This window comes from Crinia signifera, chromosome 3, assembly GCF_055691185.1.
Source record: "Crinia signifera chromosome 3, ASM5569118v1, whole genome shotgun sequence".
Classification (NCBI taxonomy): domain Eukaryota; kingdom Metazoa; phylum Chordata; class Amphibia; order Anura; family Myobatrachidae; genus Crinia; species Crinia signifera.
In genome coordinates, this window is record NC_139219.1 from 53636696 (window position 1) to 53652359 (window position 15664).

A 15664-nucleotide genomic window follows, 5' to 3' on the forward strand; every position below is an offset into this window, starting at 1 on the left:
TGGCCTAAATGAAGCTGTAGAACTTAATAGTGTAATCTAACCCAGTCCATTCTTAACGTAGATCTAGCCTTATTTAGGATAACATCACCAATGCCAGACAGGCTCCTGGAGATCCTGTGATTCCTGGCTCCTGGAGACCCTGTGATTCCTTTCACTGGATATTTTTAGAGACTGTATGTACTGACCGGGAACAAACAGCTACCTTGGTCTCTGAACTAGCATCTCCCTTGGATTTAGAGATTTCTGCTTTTTATTCTGTGGCTGTTCACTTTATATTTCCGTTTGAACGGAGTGACATCGAACCGAAGTTATGTGTGAACACTAGTCAGCAAACCCTGATACTAGGACCTTACACACACCTGAATTGGTTGCATCAATCCACCACAGCGAACTCAAGAACATATTAATTTTGTATAAGGAAGCCTAACGAGAGTGATTATCTATTCTCTTCTTCTCTCGCCCATATCGATTGGGTCATCGCCCCTGATGAAGTCCTAAGGGACGAAACGCGTTGGGCCGCGGATCTATATGTGACATAAAAGAAAACCTCTAAACAGCTAAACGAAATTGCATTACTGGATTAACCATTAATAAATGCTTATTTGCTTTTATCAAATTTTTTTGATTTATTATATGTGTAGTCCTGTAGTGGTATCTTTAGCGCACCCCTATTCTTTTCCTATATCTTTACCCTACCTGTACCTCAATTAACAGCAAGGTACTATAGAGGTGCTGCTCATCTAAGCGCATTTTTGGGGCCACAACCACCTTCTTTTGTACATATATATATATATATATTCATTCTTCCTTTAATTATTATAATAATAACAATAATAACATTATTATAATAATATTTTGTTTTGTTTAATAGTAGAACCTGTGGCTCGGGATCAGTCTGTGAGGTAACATTAAAAGAAAATCTGCAAGTAATGAATACATCATTGCCTTCCCTAGCATGACAGCTGGTTGTTGTCGGTCAAACCTGAATATGGTCATTGACACACGGCAGCTAAGTCGTTTTTACATTTCACAAGAGGTTACAGTTACAGATGTATAAGATGATTATAACTATGCTGTGCAATGTGTACAGTAAAACTACAACTCCCAGAAAGCATTGCGGCGCAAGTTATGGCGAAGCGACGTCACGTGAGGAGAGGCCAGTGATGACGTCACGCCGTGCCGGGTGGATTGGCCGTGCTCGGTATTCCTGTTCACTTTAGAATTACGCAATTTGCGTATGGCTTAGGTAGCAGCGTAGCACCCTCCGACCGCAAGCGTATGACAGCTGAGCAGCCCAAAATTAGCCTGTGACACTCCTACGGCACACCTGTTCTCCGGGCAGCGTGCATGTGGCTGACCGGCTGTAATAACACTATGAGCGTGCTACATCGCAGCCATTGCTGAACTTGCCACACTGTTATGGCACTAGTGACTCAGACTGGCAGCAGGGATTTACATTGAGAACTTAGTGGCAATAGTTGGCATGGGTAGGGCTATGGGTGCTCTGTAGCTGAGTATATCTAGCTGCAGGTCCCTTCTTGTTATCTGCTCAGCACCCCAGGGTGGCCCCACAGACCTGGTGCTGTATACTGGAGCTCACTGGGAACTGTTGCTGAAGATACTGGTGCTCATCCAGAGCCCATCCATCACAGGCATGAGACATGGCGTCTGTCAAGGTGGCAGTGCGACTCCGTCCGATGAACCGCAGGTAAGGGCTATTACAGGTTGTGGGTACATGCAAAATAATTAATATTGTATTTTATGCGTATCTGTTATTGCATCTCTGTCCGCCAACTCTAATGTAAGTGGTGTGCGATCATTATTTGCACATTATTATTATCATCACTCCTAATTAGATTATATTCACTTTATTGTCCTTGCCCATGCAAAAGTACAGAGCAACAAAATATAGTTTTTCTTCCAATCAAGTCACAGAATATGATAATAGTCTTATAATACAGAAAAATTGAAAATATTTAAATCAGTACTGATACACTTCGATTATTATTATTATTTACTGATGTACACATGTCTCTTATTTACTGACGTACACACGTCTATTATTATTAATGCTGGCACACACTTATTGCTTCCTGATGTACTCTGTATTATTATTATTATTATTATTATTATTAACTGTTGCACACACGGATCATACTGCTTTCACATTGCAGAAATGGGTAATGACACGGTATTCTTAAATGGGACTTTAAAACGGGTCTGAGCCTTGAGACCTTTCACATTGCAGGTGAAAACCGTTTTAAAAATCATTTAATACCATTCAACCCGTTTAACCCCCAAGGGACACGTTTCAAGCCATTGAAATAGAGCTGTTCAAACAGCCAAAAGAACGGCTTTGAAACGTGTAGGACTCTGCTTTTTAACCGTTTTGAAATACCGGTTAACTTTAACCGGTAAATCAACTCTGGCGCTTTCACATTGCAGCCTTAAACGTTTTAAAATGGAAAGAAAACGGCAATATACCGTTTTAAAAGTGCGATGTGAAAGGGGTATTATTTACTGATGTACTCCATATTATTATTTACTGATGTACACACTTCATATTATTATTATTTTTTTTTGTTACACTTCATATTAACATACCTCCCATCTTCCCCAATTTTAGGGAGCTGTCCCACAGTGTCCTGCGGCGGTGGTGGTGGTGGTGGGACAGTTGTGAGTCTCCCTTACTGCCGCTGCTTGCTCAGTAGAGCAGCGGGGAATAGACACATGCAAAGCGTCTATTCAGTGAAACAGAAGGGCTGAGGGCATGGCCAGTAGCTCACAGAGCGCTTTCCATGCCCCCATAGTGATGGAATGCGGGGCATGGCTTGCTGCCACGATATTCCCTTGACTCCATGCCCCCCTCTAGAGGTAATGCCCTCTTTTTTGTGCGTGTTAGGCTCCAGTTCAGCAAAGTAAAAATGTTGGGAAATATTTATTATTATTAATAATAATTGAAAAATCCACATATAACAAAACATCAGTATGGAGTAAAACCTTGCCATGTAACAAATATAAAGGACACCGTGAAGTATTGACCAGTTTGTAGAGGTGTATAATTAGTGGTCACACGGAAATGTGTCTTGGGAGTATGTGAGTGAAAAATAAATAACTACAAAGTTTATATAAGGAGCTCTAAAAGTATATAGTAAAGCAAAGTAGAATAGCAACAGGAAGGTGTAGAGAAAAACAAGTTGGATTTAACATTTTTGTTTTTAGACCATTTTCAATGTATTTGTTTATTCTATTTAAAGTAGTGAAATCTGCACCTCCCTGTTCATGTGCGGTTCAAACATGGCAGCACACAGGAAATGAGAGAGCAACTTACACAGGGCCGGTGCTAGGGAGTTTTGCGCCCTCCTGCAAACTATAAATTTGCACCCACCCAAGCTTTACAAAGGGACACCAAAAGAAAAATGTATGATCTCTCAAGGAAGGTGAATGGCCACACAATAATACTCCCACTCCAAATTACACCACATAGTAGCACAATATTATTCCTCTTACACAGCTTTAACTAGCCATTTTGGTGCCATGAGTTAAAAAAACGGGGAGAGTTTGTGCCGTAGGAGCGTGCAAAAATGTAGGAGCGTAGCTTTATGGGGAATGGGCATCGTCACATAAAAGTACCAATTACACTGTAATCCCCATAACACATTATGCTTCACACCTCAATGCGCATTACACATTATACCACACACAGTAATGCAAATTATACATTATGTCACACATCATGATGCCCCTTACACAATATGCAGCACACCATAATGCCCATTGCACATTATGCCACACACTGTAATTCTCCTTACAATATATACCATGCACCATAATGCCCATATGATAATGACACACATTATGCTACACATAATGCTCCGAATACTCCTGGATATACCCACATTTGAAGGGCTGCTTATTCAGAACGCCCACACCAGTTGCCAAAAGTAGTTGCTCTGCTTATACGTAGTGATCATACCAGTTGCCGACATTAGTAGCACTGTAAGTAAGTAGAATTTATATAGCTCACTTTCTCCAACAGGACTCAAGGCGCTACTGTGTAACCATATGCCCACACCAGTTGCCGACATTAGTAGCACTGTGTAACCAGATACCCACACCAGTTGCCAACAGCAGTAGCACTGCCTATACATGTGCCCCCACCAGTTGCCGACATCACTAGCTGTCTACACACATGCTCACACCAGTTGCCGACATTAGTAGCGCTGACTATACATGTGCCAACACCAGTTGCTGACATTAGTAGCGCTAACTATACACGTGCCCACACCAGTTGCCGACATTAGTAGCGCTGACTATACATGTGCCCTCCAGTTGCTGACATTAGTAGCACTGACTATACACGTGCCCACACCAGTTGCTGACATTAGTAGCACTGACTATACACATATCCACACCAGTTGCTGACATTAGTAGTGCTGTCTACACACATGCTCACACCAGTTGCTGACATTAGTAGCGCTGACTAAACACATGCTTACATCAGTTGCCAACATTAGTAGCACTACCTACCAGGGCTGGGCAACACTGGCCCTCCAGATATTGATGAACTACACATCCCAGCATGCCTTGCATCAGTTTCAGCATGGCCACATAGCAAAACTAATGCAAAGCATCCTGGGATGTGTAGTTCATTAACATCTGGAGGGCCGGTGTTGCCCAGCCCTGACCTATACACATCCCCACATCAGTTGCCGACATTAGTAATGCTGCCTACACACATGCTCACACCAGTTGCTGACATTGGTAATGCTGCTTGCCTATACACGTGCCCACACCAGTTGCCAACATTAGTACACTCACACTTTAGTCTGCTGTCCTGGCAGCTCAGTCTCTCCTGTGTCTCTCTTCAGTCTTGCTCCATCATAGCCCTGCCCCTCCATCCGTGTAGCCCCGCCCCTCCATCCGTGTAGCCTCGCCCCGTTTAGTACATACTGCTGCCCTGATGTATACTATAGGAGCCTGGAGGGAACTCTGTGCCTCTGGCGCTGCTGCGTGCCCTGCAGTGTGATAGGCGCAGCAGCAGCCGGCAGCCTCAGAGAGTCAGAGACAGCAGGGGATGCAGAGCAGGGACAGTGGCGCCTCTCCTGCCCGGCGCCTACCTGCTTTGCATCCTCTGCTGAGCGGGTAGCGCCGGTCCTGAACTTACACTATGCGCTCACACCCCAGTGTACCAAAGCGAGTCTGACAGCACATTTAGGGCCAGATTCTCTAAGCTTCAAAAGTGATAAAATGGAGAGTGATAAACAGCCAGCCAATCAGCTCCTACCTGCCATGTCACAGACTGTGTTTGAAAATATCAGGCAGGAGCTGATTGGCTGGCTGTTTATCACTCTCCATTTTATCACTTTTGAAGCTTAGAGAATCTGGCCCTTAGATTGTTCTAACTTCACACCAAAAATGTAATATTGTGTTGCTCCATGGTGGCTGTGCCACTATCAATTCTTAAAGTACTCTTAAAGTAACCCCATCGCTAAGGGGCCATGCCCCCGATAGCCATGCAATAACAGCCACGGGTGGGGTGGGTTTCTTTGACTAATACTGTGTACACACGGTCTGATTTCCTTTCCGATGTTGATGATATAGTCAACATCGGATCGGAATCGGATGCAAATCGCAAGGGTTTTAACCCTTGCGATCCCGATCTGATGCGCGTTCACGTATCGGAAGCCAGAAAGTCTTGGCTGCCTTGTCTATATATTGCAGATCTGCACTATATAGTCAAGATAGGATGCAAATCGGATGTGCCTTAAGGTCCTATCCACGATCCTATCTGATCGGATCGTGGATAGGATCTTAAGGCACATCTAACGTGTGTACACACCATAAGGTTCCCAAGCCTGTATGTGGGTCTCTTTGTCTCAGGTTCCCAAGCCTGTATGTGGGTCTCTTTGTCGCAGGTTCCCAAGCCTGTATGTGGGTCTCTTTGTCTCAGGTTCCCAAGCCTGTATTTGGGTCTCTTTGTCTCAGGTTCCCAAGCCTGTATGTGGGTCTCTTTGTCTCAGGTTCCCAAGCCTGTATTTGGGTCTGTTTGTGTTTCCCAAGCCAGAGCTGTTCCTTTAATTCATGGCAGCAGAAAAGTTTTATTCAAAGCTCACCACAGTTGATTTTTGATATCCTGCTGCCCACCCTCAGCTATAAGATCCAAAAAGACCTGGGTGAAATAATGGGGGTCACCATGGTAGCAAGGAATCTTTGCACTCATTAGGTTGCTAACAGATTGGCAAAAGGCTTCTTGGAAAGTAGCAAAGGTGGTCTCACTGCCCACGTATGCATAGGATATATGCCATTAGTTCCTGCACACTGTCCAGCACAGATAAAATGACGTCACGGCAGAGCATGTATTGTAGACAAACACTATGTTGGCCGGGGCGATGAAGCCGCCTTTCTGACTGTATCCAATGAGAAACTTGTCTAGCGCGGTCAGCCATTCAGCAATATTTGCTGGTGCTACACGCTGCTTACACCTGCGACAGATGAACTCCGCATGAGAGGTCAGCAGCTCACTCGTGGATGCCCCCATCATTTTGCAGTTTGGTGGCGAGAACTCATGAGCATTAGACGTAGGCTTCTCGTGTGAAACCTGTGTGTTGGTTGATAGGTAGGTAGGTAAGTAAGTAAGTAAGTTTAATTTATATAGCGCACTTTCTCCAACAGGACTCAAGGTGCTTTGCAGATCTTCCAGTCTCCTTGTTCTGGATAGCAGTGCACTGGGCTCTACTTGATGAGTCTTCATCGGGCCGGTTCACCTTGCGGCAGCACGGATATGGCAAGCAATTCCACAATCCTATTCAGTGTCCTGTTCTTTATAGCACTTGCTAGCAATTTAGGGTTTGGCGCAAACGGATGCTAAATTATTGAATTTTGGCCATTTTTGATGACTCGCAGGCTATCTGACCGATGAAAATTTTCCGACAGTCGGATAGATTGGATTAGTCGAATACCTATTATACATAATAAATTAATCTTAGACTGCTATTATTTGTAATTAGACATTTGCATGAAAAGCGTTCTCCCTAAAAACGTTTTCCTTTTCCTTTTTTTTTTTTTTTTTTTAGTTAATCTCTCATATGGCCTCTACACAAGTAGCGATTCAGTCCATTTTCGGAGCGATTTTGCTTCATTTAACAACATCGCTGAGAAAATGGCCCTACATCGCTGTGTGTGTAGGGGCCATAGGGCTATCGCCGGGAGATGTAGTGAAATCGCTCAAAAAACCGGCCGCGGTTTTTATGTAGTGGGCAATGAGCGATATACCATAGTGGGGATGCCGGTGTAGCTATCTATATATAATATTCTTAAGCAGTCGTCATGCACTTGTTCCCATAGTTTAGGTGCATCAGGAAACTTACACATTTTAAACAATTCACTTCAATGTTCGCCGAAGACATAAAGTTCTCACATTGATGTGCAAATAGCTTATTTTACTGTAAAAAAAAAAAATATATTTTTATTTTTAAGGTGGCATATAACCAAGGGTAACTCCTTTGTGATTGCTGCTGAGTCCCTTTGTCACATGTATACACAGATTCATTATTTGGATATTGTACAATTGCTTGTTCTTTTGTGTGATCAAGCCATTTTCAGGATTCCCACAGAACTTGTTTTCCTTTTTTAAGCTTTTCCTTGTGGTTTTTTTTTTGCAAGATTACATAATGTTGCGCGATCATTAATATTTTAAGGTACATTTGCATTTCCTGAACTCTTCTGCTGACATAACTAATGCTGCTTGTTGATTGCCAGTAAACATTCTGCTACAGTCTGTTCTTTTATTTTGGAAAAGCTCCGTTTTATTTCCTCCTCCTTCTAAATGTAGATGCCATTTGGTGTTCGGATTATTAATGTTATATGTTTATGTTTGTACTCAAATGGAAGAAAGATATATAATCTATTTTAATAACAAATCTTTTCTGGCTATAAATCTCTATTTACATTTTGTTGACTGTTCAAGTAAACTGGACTTGTCCCACCGCTATGTAATGCCCCTTTCTCACTGCAGGTCTTAAACGGTATATTGCCGTTTTTTTTTCCATTTCTAAACGTTTAAGGCTGCAGTGGGAAAGCACCAGAGTTGATTTACCGGTTAAAGCTAACCGGTATTTCAACCCGTTTAAAAAGCAGAGTCCTAAACGTTTCAAAGCCATTTTTTCTGCAATGAGAATGGCTCTTAAACGGTATTTAGTGAAAACAACAGTCTGCAGACCTGTGATAGGCTGTCGCCAGCGTAATGACACTCCCCACAACCAGGAAAGCTTGAAACGTGTTGAGGGGATTAAACGGTATTACTGTGATGTGAATGGTACTTAAACGGTAATCTACTGCAATGTGAAAGCTACAGTAATACCGTTTTAAATACCGTTTAAAAATACCGGTTCTTTAAACGGCTTGGCAGTGGGAAAGCAGCATTATTCAGATATAACCAAGAGGCACCGTCTAAATATTTACTGCTAACAATCAATCCCAGTGAGCCCATGCTAGAACACAAGCCGTAATATATAGTAATCAGTAATAAATTGTTGACCAAGCATGCACTGCACTTTGGGGTGATTCAGACTCTTTCTGGTGGGGGTCTGCGCATGTGCAAACCCCTGAGGAAACTCTTTGCTGATGTCACATGATGTCAGCGCCCATCCCAAATTCCGCCATCTCAGTCTAGACCAGTGGTTCTCAAACTCGGTCCTCAGGACCCCACACCGTTCACGTTTTCCCAGGTCACCAGACAGGTGCACTCGTTAATGACTGACACATTTTAAAAGATCCACAGGTGGAGCTAATTGTTTCACTTGTGATTTTGGGGTAGATGTATGAAGCAGTGATAAGGGAGAAAAAGTGATAAAGTGCCTGGTACTTTATCCCCGGCCAATCAACTCCTGACTGCCCCTTTTTAAACCCAGCCTGTAACTGAACAGTCAGGAGCTGATTGGCCGGTGATAAAGTACCAGGCACTTTATCACTTCTCCTCCCTTATCATACATCTACCCCTCTGTGAGGAGACCTGCAAAACAAACCCTGTGTGGGGTCCTGAGGACCGACTTTGAGAACTTGTGGTCTAGACGGACTTTTATCTGCACACAGGAAAAAAAATTATGATTTTTCACCTGTGTGGACTCTTGATGGGTACAATAGTACTAAGAGGCCTACACGCATAGAGAGTGTTCAGCTTGATCTGAGTAATGCTAGATTGCTCAGCACGCAGCACTGGTCAGCACTCACACACACAGCCATGTGTCAGCGCCAGTTCTCCGGTGAGCGAACACTCGCTATATCTATATCAGTTATTTTCAACCTTTTTACCTTGCGGCACACTAAATAACAATTTAAAATTGCCAAGGCACACCATGAGATCCCAGAGGGCAAAACACATTGGCCCCCACAGGAAAAATCCAAACCTATTGGCCCCCATATAAAAAAAATAATCACACTGGTCCCCACAGGTAACAAAAATAAAATACTTTGGCCCTTTACATGAAAAGAAGAGACCAGTAAATAACAGTTGAACTGGTGGTGGCTGTAAAACTGGTTTGGGAATCTCTAGATCTGGGGGCACACTCGAGAACAGCTCAAGGCACAGTGGTTGAAAAACACTGATCTATATTTATGATCTCTGCTTACTCTTACTATCGCGATAGCGATGCGCGGCTTTGGCCCCTACACACACAGCGATGTAGGGTCATTTTCTAAGCGATTTAGGGCAGTATTCAATGAGATAAATTCTCCGTGTTTTATGGAGAATTTTTGCTTTTTTCGCCTTGGACGGAGCATTTTGCTCTCCAAAAGTGAACCACCCTATTCAATGTGAAATATTCGCCGTCTTTCTAAGTGATTTTCGCCGTCTCTCTCCGTGTAGAAATTCTCCATCTTTTGATGGAGAGCTGGAATGTGAACTTTTAAACTAAAAGTTTTTATTTTTTATTTTGGTGTAAAAAAATCAGGTTTTTTTTTCTGTAAAGGGGCATGTTATTTTTATTCATGTGCTTATAGCACATGAATATATATTAAATTTAAAAAAAAAAAAAAAAAAAATAAATATATATATATATATATATATATATATATATATATATATATATATATATATATATATATATATATATATATATATATATATATATATATATATATATATATATATATATATATATATATATATATATATATATATATATAATTTTTTTTTTTTTTTTTTTTTTTTTTTACACAGTGCAGCCAGCAGGGGGCCGGAGCGCTCGAGCCGCTCATTAGATATTCATATATTCACTGCACCCGATCGTTAATATGCACGATCGGGTGCAGTGAATACTGGGTCCCCCGCTGGCTATAAGGGGGGGGCAGCCTGTGCTGCCTGGGTCCCGGGGAGCCCTCCTCCCCTCCACATTCCTCTGGAGCAGCCAGGGAGACTTTAATCTCTCTGGCTGCTTCCGTCCCCCGGCTCCCTGAAAGCTCCCTGCCGCGGACGCTCGTCCGCTGCAGGGGTTAAGACTCGCCGCGAGTGGCGGCGAGTCTTAAATACATTGAATAGTGGGAGCAGGAGGCTCCGGAACAGGGAGAGTGCATGGCGAGAGAAAAAATCTCTCGCCATGCACAGAGAATTTTTTTCATTGAATACTGCCCTAAGTCAGAGGGAATTGTCCCCCAACTGAACAATAAGTAGGCAGACACTGCACAGGAGTGTCCGCCTACTCCCTCCATGTCAGCGGCTGTGATGAACAGGGTGCGCTGTTGACAGCAGCACGCCCGGCACCGTCCCCTGCAACCTTGATCTGTGACACCCCACTAACAGCAACACAAAGGCCTTGTTCCCTCCACGATCACCCAGCAAGCACTGCTAATAGCATACCCCACAAATAGTGTTACTGAAAAGCATGCTTTTCATCTGAACTGGTAATTGACAACAAATGTCAATGAGCTTGTTTAAATGATAGTCTTGATAAATGATAGCAGGGACCTCCTACCTCCATGCCTGTCTTTTGTTACCCAGTTTGTTCTAGATCTGTCTGCAATTGTAAAGCGCAACGGAGTCTGCTGCACTATATAAGAAACTATGGTACTCTTTACCTAGCACGGCGCCCACGATTTTGATCGTGGTCATCGCAGGTAAAAGAAATCGCGGGCATTGAATGCACTAAAAATCGTGTGCGATGCGACCGACGCGATGCGTGCGATTTCCCATAGGGAACAATGTTAAATGCCTCAATCGACCCGATTTTTCCATAGGAAACAATGTTAAATGGCCCACAGAGGCCAAATAGGCACCCTGAAGTGTGAAATGGCCTCCACAATTGTTAACGCCACCCCACGATCAACGTGAACCCAAAGCGTGGCGAGCGCAAGGTACGCGTCCTACAACCTTTTCATACCCCCACTATCCACGTCGGCGTGGAGTTGAGAATAGAATAGTGTGGCGAGCGCAGCGAGCCACCGAGCCCGAATCGTGGCAAGCAGACGCGGATACCTTCACAGGTAAACGCATCCCTTCGCGGGCTTCACAGGTATCCGCGTCCCCTCACGGGGCTCGCTGCGCTCGCCACATTATTCTATTCTCAACTCCACGCTGACGTGGATAGTGGGGGTATGAAAAGGTCGTAGGACGCGTACCGCCGCCCCTCGTGGGCTCGCTGCGCTCGCCACGCTTCGGGTTCACGTTGATCCTGGGGTGGCGTTAACAATTGTGGGGGCCATTTCACACTTCAGGGTGCCTATTTGGCCTCTGTGGGCCATTTAACATTGATTCCTATGGAAAAATCAGGTCAATTGAGGCATTGAACAGGAAAATCGGGTCAATTGAGAAATTTAACATTGTTCCCTATGGGAAATCATGGGCATCGCGTCGGTCGCATCGCACCGGATTTTTTAGTGCATTCAATGCCCGCGATGGGCGCCGTTCTAGGTAAAGAGTACCGAAACTATAAATAAATAGTGTCAGAGATGCTTGCAACTATGTATCACTCATACCCCTTTCACACTGCACTTGCTAAACGGTATATTGCCGTTTTTTTTCTCCATTTTAAAACATTTAAGGCTGCAGTGGGAAAGCACCAGAGTTAATTTACTCGTTAAAGATAACCGGTATTTCAAAACGTTTAAAAAGCAGAGTCCTACACGTTTCAGAGCCGTTTTTTTATGCAGTGAGAATGGCTCTGAAACGGTATTTAGTAAAAACAACATCTGTGATAGGCTGTCCCCTGCATCCTGCCTTTAAACGTGTTCAGGGGATTAAACGGGTTGACTGATGTGAATGGTATTTAAAACGGTAATCTACTGCAATGTGAAGGCTCAGACCCGTTTTAAATACCGTTTTAAAATACCAGTTTTTAAAATGTTTAGGCAGTGTGAAAGAGGTATTAATGTATCTGCTTATTGTAGTTTGTATTTGTTTCTAAACTAATTCAGCTGATTTGATGCACATGCAGTAGTTAACAGTTATCAATGTAACTGAAAACCTGTTTTATTGAAATATATATATATTTATTCAATACATGCAGAAGTAGGCAGGTACTGTCTTCCTACTTCTGTGACCTCACACGTAGGAGAGAAGTTTTGCTGGTGTGATGAAAAATTTTCAGGTTGGTTGTTGGACAAAATAGTTGGATGGTTGGTCAGTTGGATGGTTGGGGGGGGAAAGTTGGTCTGATGCATGGCCAGCTTTTGTCCAAATACAACAAAAAGCTCTGCATGTCGGTACCACGAGCTTCCTGGTGGTATCACTGTCCAGTCCCTTCGCATTACCTCACACGGGCACTTCACAGTAAAATTACTTCCAGCAAGAAGACTTAATAAATAGCAGCCATCAGCAAAAAGGTGACACGCTATAGTAAGCTGGAAATATTACATTTTCACCACTTCACCCCCCCCTTCTCCTTCTGTAGTTCTAAATAAATAGGCTATATATTCATACTTCATTTTGGGCTTACTAGCAACCTGATCAGTCTTTCTGGAGATAACATTATCTAGAACAGGGGTAGGCAACCTTTGGCCCTCCAGTTGCTGTGGAACAACACATCCCAGCATGCCCTACCACAGCTTAGCATTTCCTAACAGCCAAACTGTTGCAGGGCATGCTTTGATATGTAGTTCCAAAACAGCTGGATTGACGTGGGTTGCCTAACCCTGATCTAGAATATGTTAAATACTTGTTTTAAACTGCTGCTTCGGGAGAGGAACATGTGACCAATGTCTCTTAAAATTGTTCCTCACCTTTTACATTGTAAAACGTAGCCATGCGTAATGCTTTAAAAAAAAATGTGATCTACAACAATGCTTCTTTGTTCCGGTGTAATCACAGGTTACGGATTTGCTGCTTTAAATGTCTGCATGAGGAAAGAACACCTGTCCTTAAGCAACTCACAGCCACATTTGCTCAGCAACTGTTTTTTGTTGTAACCCAACACCATATAAAAAAAGAGAAGAAAGTTTTTTTGTGCAAACAAATATAATCCTTTGGGTGGTATTCAATGCCGCTGGCGAGAGGGTGTATTGAGAGGGTGGTGAAAACAAGCCACCCTCGCCATTTAACCCCCGCGCTGGCCGCTTGCCCTATTCAACGTTCCGGGGGACTCCTTGCAGTCAGAGGATGGCGAGGTTCGATGCGAATGCAGCTAGCCCGCTGCATTTAGCCACAGGCCTCGCCATTTGAGGGCCGAACTCTCCGTTTCCACCTCACTGGAAAAACCCAGTGAATACTTACTGGCGAGCTGTGACGGTAAACTATCGACACTGCTCACCGTCACAGCTCGCCAAAGAGCATTGAATACCGCCCTTTGAGTGCCAACGTTGCTGTTAGCGCTCCTCAAAATATCCTCTAAAAATGCCAGCATCGCTCACAGTGACTGCTTTTTTTGGGTATTAAGCCAAGTCAATTAATTGAGGTTTGGTTAAATATTGCACCCAAAAAAAGAACAGGCGCTGTGAGCGGCGCTGGCATTTTTAGCGGATATTTTGAGGGTCTCTCACAGCAACTAAGGGTTAATGAAAAGGTTTGCTTGCCAATTTTCACACCTCTTTTGACATATTACCTCACTCAAAGGGTTAAAGTAGACAACTCCTAGTTCCATAATAAAGATGCAACATTTGCTTCTGTTTAATTGTGCAAATGTGTTCATTTTTAATTTCTATTTTTATATGACTTTCTGTTCAGTGCTGGGCAACCTTTCTTTATACATTGTCAGAATTCACACGCTAGGAATTGGTCTTCCTTTGTTCAGCCCCTGTAAGTATAGTAAGGAGCCCGACCTTTCATGGACTGCCACTGTTACTGGAATGCAGACGCAGGTACAACATTAAGGACAGCCAGCAGAGATGAAAGTTTAACCAAACTGCCCTCGTTCAGGAGAGAGGTGATTGGGGAATGTGTGTCTTGCGTGGATTGGTTGCGGCTCTAATCCATTTAGAAGCCAACGTCATTACTTTTTTGTGTTTTTTTTTGACATTCCACCTTGTTGTCGTTTTACAATGATTGGTGCTTGCTGCTTATCGTGTGCTTTTTAAAACATTTATTCATTACATGTTGGCATTTACGTTAATATTCAAACATGAGAATGCTTTGGCAATATTTAACTTTCATTTGGGTAAATAAAAGATGTCCACATTCATTTGTCACTACTGGAAAACACTGTCTGTGTAAGAAATGCTACATTACAGTCACAAACAAACTATAGGCATCCGGCATACCATTTTAATCAGCAGAAGCTGCGTGTGCCTCCTATTTGCACCACTTTGCATACAAAACGCATTGTGACATAAAGTGTTACATGCAAAGACATTTTGTGCTACACAGTCAAACCATAGCAAGGCGCGACTAGAAGCACTGTTTAATGCGCTAGGAGGCTAGATGTATGTGGACACATTTTGTATGTGAGGCGTCTTCAGGGAGTCAATTCTATTACCTGTTAAAATTAAACAGTTTGCAAATTCACTGTACTGGTTTGAGAGGGTCACATTGGCAGTATATCTGCTGTGGTTGCCACAATGCTGGCATAGGGTTGGATAGATGGCTAAGGGCATGGTTATTGCCGGAAACAGCTTACTCTGCTGAATGCTTTACATTATACAGTATAGCTCAGCACGCATCTGTGTAACGCAGCTCCGTTGGGATATGATCGCTGTCGGCGCTATAAAGTTTGACATACGTTAGGTCGCCCACTTAAGGTTTGTAGCCTTTTTTGTGGTTTAAATCATACAAATATGGGCGGTATTCAATGCTGCGGTGAGGGGGGGTTTCTACGGTGAGGATGGCTTACTTTCAGCTTGAAAAAGCCATCCTTGCTTTCAAACCCCCTCGCTGTATTCAATGTTTTGCCAGAGGATGGCAAGGATCCGTTTCCACGGCGAGGTTGCAAATGCCTAGAGCAGGGCTGGGCAATTGCGGCCCTCCAGATGTTGATGAACTACACATCCCAGCATGCTTTGCATCAGTTTCAGCATGGCCACATAGCAAAACTAATGCAAAGCATCCTGGGATGTGTAGTTCATCAACATCTGGAGGGCCGCAATTGCCCAGCCCTGGCCTAGAGTCTGCTGCATTTTCCGGTGAGCTCCGCCGTTTTAATGGCCACACTCGCCGTTTGCTCCTGGCCGAATGGAACCAGCGAGTTGGAAATGGCGAGTGAAGGGGAGGGCGTTGAATACTCTGACAGCCAGCTATCGGCAC

General features: G+C 43.4%; 1 protein-coding gene across 4 annotated transcripts in view; it reads left to right on the plus strand.

Moving 5' to 3' along the window:
* The first annotated feature begins 1175 nt into the window (after positions 1-1175).
* Positions 1176-15664, plus strand: part of KIF16B (kinesin family member 16B) — a 296722-nt gene continuing 282233 nt past the window's right edge. For all 4 annotated transcript variants that reach the window (XM_083175821.1, XM_083175822.1, XM_083175819.1 and 1 more), the window contains exon 1: positions 1176-1708. In XM_083175821.1, coding sequence (XP_083031947.1) covers positions 1662-1708 — 47 coding nt within the window. In that variant the 5' untranslated portion in view covers positions 1176-1661. The remainder of the gene's footprint in view (positions 1709-15664) is intronic.